The sequence below is a fragment of the Venustampulla echinocandica genome, assembly GCF_003357145.1.
Source record: "Venustampulla echinocandica strain BP 5553 chromosome Unknown scaffold_4, whole genome shotgun sequence".
NCBI lineage: Eukaryota > Fungi > Ascomycota > Leotiomycetes > Helotiales > Pleuroascaceae > Venustampulla > Venustampulla echinocandica.
The window spans coordinates 266,969-281,437 of record NW_022474209.1 but is presented as its reverse complement, the minus strand read 5'-3'; the positions used below and the strand labels follow the sequence as shown (position 1 = coordinate 281,437).

The 14,469-nt window shown below is 46.2% G+C and overlaps 5 protein-coding genes across 5 annotated transcripts; 3 read left to right on the top strand and 2 right to left on the bottom strand.

The window, feature by feature from the left end:
* Positions 1-467: 467 nt before the first annotated feature.
* On the top strand, positions 468-1,337 carry BP5553_06381 (Uncharacterized protein; the record flags this gene model as incomplete). The annotated part of the gene is made up of 2 exons (XM_032015004.1): positions 468-805; positions 968-1,337. The coding sequence occupies 2 exons, from the start codon at positions 468-470 to the stop codon at positions 1,335-1,337; spliced, it is 708 nt and encodes a 235-aa protein (XP_031868425.1).
* A 1,929-nt stretch (positions 1,338-3,266) lies between these two features.
* BP5553_06380 (uncharacterized protein) lies at positions 3,267-8,050 on the top strand (the record flags this gene model as incomplete). Its single annotated transcript, XM_032015003.1, has 5 exons — positions 3,267-3,913; positions 3,985-4,386; positions 4,446-4,742; positions 6,103-7,085; positions 7,152-8,050. 5 exons carry the CDS (start codon positions 3,267-3,269, stop codon positions 8,048-8,050), a joined length of 3,228 nt encoding a protein of 1,075 aa, XP_031868424.1.
* A 179-nt stretch (positions 8,051-8,229) lies between these two features.
* BP5553_06379 (uncharacterized protein) lies at positions 8,230-10,291 on the top strand (the record flags this gene model as incomplete). Its single annotated transcript, XM_032015002.1, has 2 exons — positions 8,230-9,317; positions 9,454-10,291. The coding sequence occupies 2 exons, from the start codon at positions 8,230-8,232 to the stop codon at positions 10,289-10,291; spliced, it is 1,926 nt and encodes a 641-aa protein (XP_031868423.1).
* A 1,062-nt stretch (positions 10,292-11,353) lies between these two features.
* BP5553_06378 (uncharacterized protein) lies at positions 11,354-12,171 on the bottom strand (the record flags this gene model as incomplete). The annotated part of the gene is made up of 2 exons (XM_032015001.1): positions 11,354-11,995; positions 12,094-12,171. 2 exons carry the CDS (start codon positions 12,169-12,171, stop codon positions 11,354-11,356), a joined length of 720 nt encoding a protein of 239 aa, XP_031868422.1.
* A 1,372-nt stretch (positions 12,172-13,543) lies between these two features.
* On the bottom strand, positions 13,544-14,020 carry BP5553_06377 (Uncharacterized protein; the record flags this gene model as incomplete). Its single annotated transcript, XM_032015000.1, has 4 exons — positions 13,544-13,646; positions 13,703-13,756; positions 13,813-13,886; positions 13,949-14,020. 4 exons carry the CDS (start codon positions 14,018-14,020, stop codon positions 13,544-13,546), a joined length of 303 nt encoding a protein of 100 aa, XP_031868421.1.
* Positions 14,021-14,469: the final 449 nt, after the last annotated feature.

Sequence of the window (14,469 nt, the reverse complement as noted above, 5' to 3'; positions counted from 1 at the left end):
GAAGTGGTCCCGGTGCGAGTGAGTGGTAGTCTGGGGGTTGGGGGGAGAGGGGCGGTGAGAGCCTTCATTAGGGATCTGGAACTGAATTAATTATATACTCTTTATCTGTTTTTGGGGGTGTTTTGGAACGGCTTTTGACCCTCAATCTAAACTAGTTCTAAACGTCGTCATAAATATATCCATTAAATCAACAGGCCACATGGGATATTTGCAAGGGGCCATTTACTTTTAGAACGTTGAAGAACATGTGCACCGCCCTTGCAACACGCCAGCTTGGCGCATGCGAACAGTGCATCGAGCTATAAACCCGTTCATTACTCCCTAGGTAGGTAGTCACACCACGCCACACCGCCCGGAATCCAACAAAAGCAAGGTTGCTCGGGAGTTGTTTCGCTGAATCGCTTCACGTCAAATCTCCAACCAACAACCCAACCAACAACCCAACCAACAAAACAGTACTTTCCAACATGTCTTCCCTGAAAACTCGCGTCTTTGCCGGCGTCACCATCCCAGATACTCCACTCATCGCCAAAGCTCTCGAATATACCCGCGCGCATTCGACCGATTTCGCGTTCAACCATGTGCAGCGGTCTATGCTGCTCGGTTTCATAATTGCATCGAAGATTCCCGCCCTCGCGGATCGGGATCTGGAAGTCCATGCCGTTGCGGCTATTATGCATGACATTGGTTGGGATCCTACTGGGGAATTGGTCTCCAAGGATAAAAGATTCGAGGTGGACGGAGCAGATGCCGCTCGTAATTTTTTGCGCAAGGAAGCGCCTGACTGGGATAAACATAGGCTGCAGTAAGCATACTCCAGTATTTGGTACTCTCATGTTGGAATCCTTTGCGATATTCCCAAGAACATTTATTTCGTTATTTGACCCGATTTATCTTCGATCCCGAGGAATGGTGGGGTAGGAAGATAGGGGTTTGTAGAGCGAATGCTGACCGCGTGTCCTTCCAGGCTAGTTTGGGATGCCATCGCGCTCCACACAATTGGAACCATTGTATTCCACAAGGAGGCCGAAGTCCAAGCTGTTGCATACGGCATCTGGGCGGATTTCCAAGGTCCAGACCGCATTGATGGCAACTTATTGACTTGGGACGAGTATAACGCTGTGGTTGCAGAGCTCCCTCGTCTCAACTTGATGAAGGGTCTGAAGGGAGTAATGTGTTTCTTGTGCGAGACCAAGCCGGCAACTACGCTTGATAATACTGTAGGTGAATGGGGTGACAAGTTCGTAAAGGATTATGATCGAACTGGAAAGTTGACTTCGGATTTGTTGCTCTCGTGTGATTTAGATGGAAAGACTCTCTTGGAAGATCCAAATTAAGTAAACCTTATCAATACTTTAGCTACCTATTCAGACAGCCCTTTCTTTATATTTTTTGTCGTTGGGATTAATTTTCTGAACATTACACTTGTGATGAAATAATAGGGGATCCTATTGTATGCCTGAAATAAAACCTCTAGTTCTAGTGTTGAACTGAGTATTCTTATTTATATTAGAATTTAGCACGTGGATAAGTGGACCCACCTGGGCATATAAGCTCCTGGATCTCACTCTCCTAAACACAAGAAGCAGGACCTGAGTTCTGGGGAGTTGGCAGTGGCCCAGCTAGACTGATATGATACAACTGAATTTGCTATACTTATATTTGAATACTAGATCTTGTGACTATTAGTCATCCCGAATACTACTACCTAGGTACGCCCTAAATAGTCACCCCAAAAGAATACTAAACTAGTAGTTTAGTCTTCTTCAGCTAGATGATTATATAATAATAATCCTACGACCGCGGCCACCGCTCAATTGATCCCTATGCCTTGGCTACAGTCTTTTGGTTGTTTAATCCACGGTTTCTCCTAGTATTCCTAAGGGTCCTCCTTGCTCCTCGACAGGATATACTCTAAAAACTCTAATTTCAGTATTACTAAAACTTAATAGATAATTCTTTACTTACTAGTATAATAGTATAAGAATTAGAATTGCTTCTAGTATTAAAAACCAAAATCCCGTCGCTCATCGCAGCGTAGGGGAAAGCGGTACTAAAACCTCTATAAGCAAACCTATCAGGGCAAACAATCCTTACCATCCGCCCTTAAGCTCGCCGTCTATAGATGTCCTTCACAGCACTTCCATCATTCGGCCTGCTTAGCTGGTCCGGCATCTCGACATCCCTCAGAGTCCGTTCTCCTTCTCGGTAACATATAATATTCCGAATCCAGAAGATATCCGACAGTAATGCAAACCCAGCAAACGATCTATTCCAAACCAATAAAAGTTTAGTCAGACTCCAGCTTGTAATATCAAAGTCCAGTTCTTCTTACACGTATATATACAGTGTCACCCGATATGGATGGTATATTTTGATCCAATGGTGTTGATTCCTCACCTCCTGCTCATTTTGAGAGGGCTCAAGTCTGTCAAAAGATACTGTTTGTGGCGCGCAGATCGTTATCCAAAGCCCGAAGGCGAAGACGGCCGCGTCCACAATGGAACTCAGAAATGCCATTCCTGGGACGAGTTGATTGTAGCGGGGGTGATTGATCAATTTGCGGCCTCCGATATTACCGTTTAGACGCATCCATTTGATGAAGAGTGTTAAGAATAAACAATACACAACCAAGGTACTGATGGACTAGTTGCGATCATAAGTTACAAGATCAACTTCATTGATTACTGCTGAAAATTACTTCGGTGTAGACTTACGATCCTCAATGTCCAACAGTAAACAGACAATGTAAGATCTGCCTCGTTGACTGCGGCTGATGGGATGATAGAGATGCCACAGAGAGCCGTCAAGACAACCGAAATCAACCAGAGGAGTACATGTGGCAACAGCCATAGTACCCAGGCCCAGGGGCGCGACGAAAAGCCCATGGCCGCCTTGGATCTCGCAAGATTCTTAGTAGCTGGAGACGAGAAAGGAGTGCACAGAATAGCCACTGAACGGTTCCGACTTGTCCAAGATATATATTCCGTCACAACATCCCGGAATCGTACGCTATGCGCCAGAGCCAAGTATATATGGTATATGGATTCTCCACAGAATTCTATCAGTTCCTGTGAGGTCGGGCGGTTAGAAGGGAATCTCAGTTGAAGTTATAATGTGCATCGCGGGAGCACTGGTGAAGATCGTGGACTTTGAGGTTCTGCACAGCCTCACCAGGTGACCTACCGCCGGCTTAAGAAATCATAACGCCGCCTTTACTCGTATTTACCCCGCAGCCTCGTTTCCCAGACTTATATATAATAGCCATGTCTTTTGGATTCTCAGTCGGCGACTTCATTGCATTGGGGTCACTAATCGCAGATATCGCCAGCAGTCTTCGAGAAGCAGGTGGTTCGAAATCCGAATACCAAGAGATTCTTCGTGAGCTCGAGGGACTCGAACATGCCCTCTCCCACCTAGACAAGCTTCAGTCTGGCGACGCATGTTCTACGAGCATCGCCTCGATCAAATACGCAGCTCTGAGCTGCAGAAGGCCACTTGAACAATTCCTCAACAAGATCAAGAAATATGACAGTGCACTTGGTGTATGGAGCAAGGCAGGGACGATCAGGAGCGCCGCAGACAAATTGAAATGGGCATACACGCAAAAAGACGAGACAAGGAAGCTTCAGATCTATTTGAATATTCATGTTGGGACGATCAATATTTTGCTAGCTGAGCATGGATTAGAGAGGATGGATATTGCGTCTGAGAGGAGTGAGAGGGACCAGCTGCAAATACGGGATAGGCTTGAAAATACTCAAAAGGTTATCGAGCGGATCCATAGTAGCGCTCAAGCTCAGGCTCAGGCTGTGGCGGTAGCCAACTCTATGTTAGGGAAGCTTTTTCAGACGGTCAGCGGCGAGGTCATAACATCTTTAAAGTCGCTTGCTGGTATAGTATCGAAAGTGTGGTAGGTTCTTGTGTCTATGTTGCATCATCGTCTCTATTATTGCACAACTGGCTGACTCTTACTTGAATTAGTATTTCTACTCAGCAAATATACAAAGTTGTCCTTGAGATTAAAAGCGCCATCGATCCTGGAGATATGAGATGGACTTACTTTCAAGCACCTCTGATCGTAGAGGATGCCCTGGGATTCAAATTTCCTGTCCCTTCGGAATACGACTACGGCTTGCTTGACACCATTATTAAGCATAGATTTCTAGAAGGTCCTGGCTCGTTGGATGTCAACCTGGGAAATTACGAACTGTTTTACGCCAGGGACAGCAGCCAAGTCATTTCTGCCCAAGTAAGACTATTGCCAGGAACTAGTATCACTATGGCTATCCTTGTCGGGAGAACGGGGCTGTCTGACCAGGAATGCCCTATGTCACGGTGTAAATCCAATCGAACAACCGCCGCCCCAGGAGGTGGCCAGATCTGGTAAGTTCGTTCCATGCTCAGTGAAGTTAGAGAGAGGTTTAAATTGAAATTCGATGCAGCTGTGAATGTAAAGTTTTTTTCGATAAGTCGAGCAAGAAGCGAAGGATTTTTCAAGATCTCTCAGACAGTATCAGCCAGCACAGTAACAAAGTAAGACCAGGAAAGCGGAAATCCGACTTCAACCATGATGCAAGGAAACGTCTCAAAACATCCAGCGGAGAGGTTAACGTACACTCATTCAAGAATGTGAGATGGACTGTAGAGTACGTACCTTTGAAAGACGTAGTAGGCGATCAAGTGGTGGTCACAGCTCTTGCGGATCTCTTCCATGCCAGAGAGTTTAATAGGGCAAGCAGGTCGGTGCATTTAGTCGGTTCAATGCCGGCCGATATGCTTCGGTATTTGTCCAGGGTTCGTTACACCAGCCGGTTCGATTTGATGTAGCATTGTATGTTCGAGGCTCTCCCAGTAGGGAGGCCTCTGAAAGGGCTTTACTGGCGCGGTTGCTCATAAGGCAGTACCTCCGTACCTTATATAGAGACGGGGGATAGGGATTGGAACGACTAAGTAGCAATTCTGTGCAAAACTAGACACGTGGCTGCCTATGGAAACTTCTAAAAAGAAAGCCACACTGCGCCACACTTTTACGTGACATATAAAATACGTCTTATAAAATACGACTGGCGTGGCTATGAATATAATATGAGGTAAGAGCGATCTTCCTGGCTTATTAAGATGCTTAACATTTTGTGTACGTCCCACTTTTGTCCGGATAAATCCGGCTGGCAGGTTTCTTTATACTCCATTTCTTCAATCCTTAAAGTTATATTTGCACTTGATAAAAGCTCTATACCACGGCCCCGAAATCCGGGGATAGGTCGATAGTCATAACAGAGTAGGGGGTAATAGCTATTGCAGCTTTTAACGCTTTTAACAATTTTTCGACAGTATAGCCAAACTGTAATGATATTCCGACTACAGGTCAAGCCCTTGTAGAGAAATAGCTAAAGAACAATAGCAAACTAAATATAACTTTCTATATTTACGTGGTGGAGATTTAGGACCCCCAAACCATAAAGTTTTTTCGGCACACAGGGTTTTTCGGCACGCAGGGATGGACGTTATTTACTTGTCCACGGAATTCGGGGTTGTGATATAGAGCTTCTGTTATATTTAAATGCAGCTCCAAATTTTGAAGACACAAAGCATAAGGAGACCTACCTGCCGGGTTTATCCGGACAAAGGCAGGAGTTGCACAAAATGCCGCGTCTTAATAAGCGAGGAAGGATTTATCGCCATAACCTAATATTGTATTCACAGCCACGCTAGTCGTATTTTATTACGCATTATATAAATGTCACGTGAAAATGTATCCGGAGATTTTGCACGTGAATTTATAATTCCACGTCGGGATTTGCTGACATCGCCCGCTGAATATCGTTTTCACATGAGAGGAAAGGACTTCTGCCTGAGGATTGACGAGATAATGTTAGAACATTCTAACAACATAGTTTCTGAATAGCATCTTCTGCTTGTGCTTCCTCCCAAGCCTGACTTACTCCATCGTTACTACACCATCTATACATTCATTGACAGGGCACTTCATTGACGGTGTGTAGATTTTATTGGCAAGTTATGGCTTACAACGGAACGAGATGTGATAGACCTCTTTGAGAGATACCCTTCGCTTTTGGTCTGCCATGATTGCTGAAACAGCTTTTTCAACACTAGCGACTTCCTTCGCGTATGTACTGCCAAGGAGGAAGAGATAGACCTCGACCGCGATGTCGTCTACTGCCAGAAGACCGTACGTCACATTAACGAGTCAGCGGATAAGGGATGCAATTGGTGTAAATGTATTCAAAAAGCATACATGTTAGACCACGCCACAATCGAAGGATTTATAGACCCAGACGACGGTTGTACTATTAGCCTAAGTCGAGATTCTTTGTACGAACCCACGCCAACAGGCCACAATAGCTATCGACTCTCTCTACGTCACAGAAACCTTGCGTCGGACTCGGCCTGTCGTCATCTGTTTGCTTTCACTAGTCATAGTACCATCACAGCGTCGCTTGTCACGGCACGACCCCGTCAGGCCATACTAGACACGCCCGCAGCTGTGCAAGAGATGAGAACCTGGCTCGCAGAATGTCGCCTTCATGACTGCTGTCCCTTGGACAATGATGTGGTCTTACCAACACGGGTAATAGAAATCTCACCTGCTGCTTCCCCGGATTCTCCACGAATACTGGTCACGAATGGCTGCCAAGGTCAATATGCAGCTCTGTCATACTGCTGGGGAAAAAGGCCATACGGACATCTTCAAAACTCGAACCTGGATAAGTATACAAGTCGTCTGGATGTTTTAGCTCTGCCCCAAACCCTTCGAGAAGCGATCAAGGTTGTAAAAGACCTCGGAATTCCCTACCTGTGGATCGATGCGCTATGTATTATCCAAGACTCGGATACCGACAAGCAACACGAAATGGCTACTATGCAATGGATTTATAAAAATGCTCTTATTACTATAGTCGTCGCTCGGTCTAACGATGTGACAAATGGCTTTCTTCAACCATGCCATCAACTGTGGACCGCTTATACCATCCCGTTCAGGGTATCATCAAACTTATTTGGAACCGTCTCGTTCTCAGCCATGGAGGAGATACACCACGAAGAGTCCCTCGAGCCTATAAATGGTCAGTGATCCGTTATACAAGTCAAAATGCGAAACACTCACTAACTTGCTCTATTGGCATATGTAGACCGCGGTTGGACCTTACAGGAGCAAATCTTATCAACTCGATCCCTCTACTTTGCTTCACACACTCTTCAGTGGCGATGTTCACGAGGAGTGCAAAATTTGGGCGGATCATTGCACCTCACCAGATGGCTAGAGAAATCCATACAAGATATGAAGTATGGAGCATTATACCCCTTCCAGAGCAACCTCGAGTGCTGGGCGGAAATTGTCCAAAACTACTCTAGACGTTCCATGGCTCTTTTGAGCGACAAATTAAACGGTATCGCTGCAGTCGCACAAGACTTTGCACCAATGCTAGGTCCGCACTATTACGCCGGGATTTGGGGGAAATCTCTACTCTCGCAGCTTCTGTGGTCCAGCTATACCAATCCTCCACAACCGCTCGCGTACCGCGCTCCATCGTGGTCCTGGGCTTCGCGCGACGGTGGAGTGCACATGAACATAGTGGCATCACGACTAGCTGAAATCGATATTGAGATATGCAGCATTGTTCGAGTCTCGATGAATCTGAGGGTCAACACATCGCCCTTTGGTGAAATTTTCTCAGCTTCAATTGAATTGAGAGGTCAATTGCGACGAGCGTGTTTACAAAGGTCTCCGCAGGAGAGCATCCATGATAAAATGGTTCTGAGACTGGCATGGGTAGATGAAGGCGAGCGGGCATCTAAGGATCAAAGAACCCTTTTAACGACGGAAGGCTTCCATCTCGATAATTACGACGGCCTTGACCTTCCTACAGAGGTTTGGGGTATGCCACTTATGACGAACCGCGATGGGATTGTGAGCGGACTGTTGCTTGTACCGACAGTTGAAGATTCATATAAAAGAGTTGGAATCTTTTCCAATATAACGTTACCATTATTCGATCAGCTACATGAAGTAGAGATTACAATCGTATAGGGCTATAGTCGAAACGCTATCATAGCTTGGATCTGCTCATGTTGCGACTTTCCAGGTGGCCCTATAGAGAAGGCTTTATTAGTTCGCCTTGCACAAAGATACATTGTTGATGTCTTCTCCGCGGCAACATTCAGCTCGGATTTTATTGCGTTGTCGGTATCGACGTTATATCTTACGAAATGAATCATTCAAAGCTCAGTCTTAACCCACGACTCGAGGTTATTTGCAACGTCTGTGCGAAGTTCGAGAGGGAATGTAACATTTACTTGACATCGAGGTCTCCGGAGAACGTCCACAAAACCCCAGACTGGTACTTCAAGGTCCATGACAATTTCACGGACCTGCAAAAGTGTGCTCGGAAAGGATGTGCTTTGTGTATCGTCTTGCGAAAAGCTCTCCTCCAAGGGTGTTTATCCAAGGAGAGCCTCACGCAACTCGACAAATGCAAAGCTCCCGTTGAATTAAGCCGTCCAACTCCTTTGAACGAAAATAATACACTCCGCTGGGACCCACGATTCCATATCGATGTTAAAGTCACAGAACAACCTCGACTGGAATTGGTAGCTCGGATTTTTCTGGGCCGCACTCCCAATGTCCGGCAAATAGCCTTAAATGCAAGAGACAAAGCTGTATTCACACTCGCCAAGCAATGGATTCACCGATGCACCGAACACCATCATAGGTGCACGGAACGAATGGAAATAGAGCATTATGGGAACAATCCAGCGCGATTGCTCGATCTCGGAATCCACTCATCGTCTCGGGTCAAACTGGTCACCTCTCCCACCAACCGCTTAGAGCCCTACGCAGCTCTGAGTTACTGTTGGGGCAAGTTCGAAAACAACAAAACGACAATGGATAGCATTGACGAATATAGGAATGGTGTTGATCTAGCGAGGTTTGGGGGCACTTTGCACGATGCCATCGTGCTCACGAGACAGCTCGAAATCAGATATCTGTGGATCGATGCTTTGTGCATCATCCAGGCAGGTGACGGCGGCAAAGACTTCGCGAGAGAATCTGTCAGGATGCACAAGGTATATGGGAATGCTCTTGTGACGGTGTCAATCTGCTCGAGCGATAGCTCGGAGACGAACTTTCTCGTCGCTCGCGAGTCGGAAGGGATGAAGACCAGGCGCTGCTCGCTTCTTGGTTATAAGATATCGCTTCCGGGAAAGACAATCAAGCAGATCCGTGCTGGCTGTCCTTTGATGAGTCGTGGTTGGACTTTTCAAGAGGAGTTGCTCTCTCCGAGGGTGCTGTATTGGTATGTAGCATTCTGACCACCTCACATTTCTTCTCGCGCAATTTGTTAAGCTCGTGGCCTTAAGAAGCTGGGGCCAGACTGTAAGTGCGATATTCCGCTTCTTTTATGGGCTTCAATTAACATCGAGTACTCTCAGGTCCAATCAAGGTATCTTCTGGGCATGCTGGACGGAACAAGATTCAGAAAACGACCCTTCTAGAAAGGAAACTTGGCGATCGGACCCTACTTGGAAGACCATAGTAGAAGATTACGCCGCTCGAGATCTGACAAAGGCCGAGGACCGACTGACGGCACTCTCTGGAGTTGCCTCCCGTCATGCTCAGTCGGACTTGACGGATAGATATGTAGCAGGGCATTGGCTAAAGAGTCTGCCACCAAGCCTTCTATGGACTGTTACTAAACCTATACAGCAAACTGATTGTTTATCGACGGAGCAGTATATCGCGCCTTCATGGTCTTGGGCATCGATTCCACCCGGCATGCAAATCAAATTCCCAGAGGTATATTCACGGACACCTGATCCTCCAGTACGGATGAAAGTTGTCCTACATGGTACCGACCCGATAGGACCTATCAAGAGTGCTTCAATAACTCTCAAGAACGTCACTAGACCACTGTTACTCCCCGGCGTCGAGCAGATCCCCTGGCCGGAGGCAGTAGAAGATGGTAACAAAGAAATCTACCCGAGTCTTTTCCTCTCTCGACTCACGTATTCCGTGGATGCGGTAAAAGGCACTGTCATGGTGTCTGCGGGGAAAAGACAGTGGGCTATTATAAAGATAGACAGGATGCCTATGCCGGACCTACAGAATACAGTGTGTTTTCGGATCGAGAAGGGATTTCTTCTTTTAAAGCAAGACCATTTAAGTAGTGTGGAGAATTCCTTCTCTCGCTTAGGTTGCTGTTCTCATACGGAGTGGGAGGGCTTTTTTAAGGTCGAAGAAGCGGTCCAGTCTGAGGTCATACTTGTGTAATGATAGTATACGGAGGTACAGCCTATGATACACTCGTTGCACTAATCCCTAAATCACTCTCACTAATGCAAAATTCATGAACATCTATCGAATCCTCCTTCTCTTTTACGCTGCCCATACAGTACACTATCTGCTATAGTAATTTTGAAAGATGGGGGAAAAGGAAAAGAAGGCAGAAAAGTATGCTGAACGTCCGCCTATCCCACCTGTTACCACCCCCGATGATATGCGAAAGCGCTTATATATAAGGCTAGTTTATTCCTGAGATAGTTAGTTCTATTTCTGGCTAGACTAGAGCATTATAAAGCGACCGTATGACTGTTCTTGTGGGCTCAACAAAAGAAGCTTTTCAAATTCCACAGGATCTTTTGGTCCAGTACTCAAAGCCCCTAAGAAGGATGTGCTCTTCGGGCTTCGTTGAATCCGGCACAAGAATTATACGACTACCCGGAGTAGAGGTATCGATGTTCGAGGGTTTTCTAGTCTAGCCCTATGCCTACGAGCCTAAGATAGACGAGTGCAAGTCTGGAGACGCCTTTATTGGCTTTGCTGTTTTTAGTCGGTTTTTTAAGGTTCTTTATTAAAGAGTAATTCCCCTTTTTTTTTTAATATTCTGTTTCTTTCTTTAATATTCTCTTTCTTATAATAATTCAAGCTATTTTATTTAGCCTATTTTTGTAGGTATTTATTGGGAGATTCCTGGTGTGAGGATCCCAGGTGGCTCGGAGGATGTAATGCTGGACCTGTCAATTCGGCAGATGATTAAGAACTTCTAGAAGAAGCTGAAGACGCTGGATGGGTCGAAGATTTGAGTGAGTAGGACAGAACAGTCAGGACGAGGGGGTAGCAAGGACTTCTTCGGGGTGAGTGTATGATGGTGCTATTTAGAATCTCCCACATACAGATCAGCGAATGAAGAAGCACGTACTATCATTCACTGCCCCTTAAACTCTTAGATTGAAAAGTACAATCTCACGACACAGAATTTGTACTTAAATAAGCAAAACATCTTCAATGGCGTATTCTATACAAAGCTCATGCTATATTTGCCCACAAAACACATCACCGTTTAACAAACCTATATAATCGCACAAAGCAACCTAACACCCCACCCCCATCCACAGCAGAGGCTTCTCGCAATGCATCTTGGCCTGTGCCGCTTCCTAGACATTGTTGCCCGACTTCATCCCCCCGACGAATAGCGCGGATGAGACTATCATAGACCTTCCTGACCGTATGCTCCCTCTTCGCGGACGCCTCAAAGAAACAGCATCCGAGGCTCTTTGCGAGCTGGACGCCCTCAGCGTAGGAGATCTCTCGCGCTGCATGTTGGTCTATTTTATTCCCCACTAGGCAAATGGGGATCGTTATTCTGTGTGGGCTCTGTGGCAAGATGCTCGCATACTTATGTCCTCCGCCTAGATTAGAAGCTGCGGCCAGGACGTCCAATATCGCGCTGTGAAGCCTGGCAACCTGCATGAGGGTCTCGCGTGATGTGACAGAATACATTAGGATTGCGGCATCGGCCTCGAGAACTTGCTGCTTCCAATACTTCTTTGCCCATTCCCGGTCAGCGGCATCCGTCGTCGAGATGGGGTCTAACGATTGTATTAAACAGGCTCGGTCGTCTACAATGACTTGTTTCCTGACTTTTTCGCTGCAGGCGGTCGGCTCAATATGCTCAATAAAACTATTCAGTTCAAACTAATCGGCATTTAGTATTGGAGTGGTGACGCAGGTGTGATTATCCCACTACAGTTTAAGCAGCAGGAGCAGTGTAGACTGAACACTACAATACATACCTGGTGGATGAATGTTGCTTTGCCAACACCGGCCCCGCCAACCACAACAATATTGTAACTTTCGAAACTTCCCTTCATTGGTTTGCCTTTAAATCGACGGACCAACAACGAAGCCAAGGAACGACACGGATACAATGAACTTGTGGACGAGCCGTAGCGTTCACCATCGCTGGCACACGACTGGGCTGGATCCAATTGTGCTAGGGAAGTATTTGTGGCAGCCCGCGGTTTGTAGCACGCCCCCCGCTCCAGAACACCCGCGTGCCAGCACAGTTGGGTCAGCACGCTGCCCGTGACAAAACAAAACACATGTGCCCACCCAGGAACTTTGACCCGTTTAGGCTGTGACAGATGCTGTGCTAGTAGTGTAGTGTAGTGTAGTGGGTGAGATTCCCGGCCTCCACTGATAACCCATGGGATGACGAAAATACGCGACACAGGTGTGAGATACCCAACTTTGTAGCAGATAAAGGCGTGGTCGAAAGTGGGGGGCTTCTTTCCAGCCCTAAAGCACCCCTGGCGGCTCGTCCCTGCTGTAAGCCATACCCCAGAAACAGGGGCCACAACCCCACTATGTCTTGGCCAACGTGCGGATGAACAAAGCCCTCGTTCATTCAAAGGGTTGAAACACCTGAGGATTAAATCAACTTACTTTAAAAGATAACGCTAACTCTATCATGTCTATTCAACTGCCACGCCGAATATCACTCTCTCCACACCCCAGATGCCTTCAGCGGCTTCGCAAAGTCACGCGGCAACCTGATGTACTTGGGCGGAAACGGTTTTTACTGAGTCGCCAACGTCGATTTGCTTGGGGTTTCAATGTTATCAAGTCTGATGAAGCCCTTGGTGCGAATGGCGTCGGTGGCGGTGCTGCGGTGATGAAATTGATCTCCTGGATTTTGATCTCGGGACACCGACTAAATACAGCGCTGCTGTCGAGTAGCGAGCAGCATGATGATAGCTATGGGCTTTTCAATGAGCAGATGTTCCCGATGGTGAATACCCTGGGTACGCTGTGGAACCGGGGTAGAAGCGATATTACGTATTACGATACCGCGGGAGGCGGCGTATTCGCGGTTGGTTGTATCAACTAGTATAGTAGTTTTGCCTGGGGTACATATGATAACAATGTAGCTAAGATAGTCGACAATGAAGTGAGGAAGTTTGTAGGAAGTTAAAGAAGTAGTAAGCAGAAGCCAAGCGCTACAAAGTAGCATAAATTACTTATCTAGCACTAAAACTGTCTTTCACGTGACGAGTCTAGTTTTGGTCCCAAGAGTTGTTTGAGCACCTAGATCTTATCAAACAAATAACAAAATTTCAGGATCCGTATTTAGTCAAACTAGCCAACATAAGCCACCTTTGACGCGTCAAATACCCCTGTCGCTATCCTTTGGCTAGGCACGTAGACACTGTAGCCTCAGCGCAATTCCTCTATTATCGCCATTTAATCATCCAAGAGATGGCAACGAACTGACTTGAAATACACATGAGTAATTTCGTAGTCTCCCGGATAGAATCTATCAACTTCATCATTGCAGCCTCGACCACTATACGATATTAGCAAGTTACTACAAATGTCTATAGCATAGGAGTCGCGACGCACTAATATAATTCGCATTCAAAGGGATCAGTCACCTGTAGAGTATTGTAGATTGGCCTATTATTTGTCAGTATCTTAGAGCTTTGTAGATATTTGGATTGATGTAGGCTTACTGCCATTGCTGAAAATTGATGCAGATATGCGTCTTGACATCGAATATTTCCCCACTATGGGTTGAAAATGTCGCCTGCATTAAATCACTATTAGCTGTCTTTATTTCTTTCTGTGAGAAGCTATACAGGGTCTTACCAGAATATGTGGGCCTTGAGCAGCAGCTAAGGAAGCAAAGACAGAAAGTGGGAGAACCTTGGAAAAAAGCATTTTTGGGTAAGGTTGTTTTGAAGGTAGGTTGAAGAGTGCTGTTGAAGAGTAAAAATCCAACGGGAAGTATACTGGTATTATAACTAGTGAATTCATTCAGTTATGTGCTGTTTTGCCTCAGCTTACTGTTTGCAGGTAGACTGAGGCCCGAGACAAAGTCGACCATTGTTGTCTCAGCATTTATCGACCCTGTTCCTTCAGCAGCTCTCGAGCATAGTTTTCTTAGCTGATCTTCCCAAATCCATCACCGGCCGTTATTGTCTCGGCAGTTATGTTGAAAAGTCTCACCGACTATGTTACACTACAAAATGCCACTGGCCGGCATGTAATAATAGCCGCGATGAGAGGTTGGTTAGTCACGCCTTATTTTAAGAGCTCAGCGGACTGCGCTAGTATTACAATTCACAAAATGCATTTTTGATTCGGCTGCACCCTTAGTACTCGGGCCA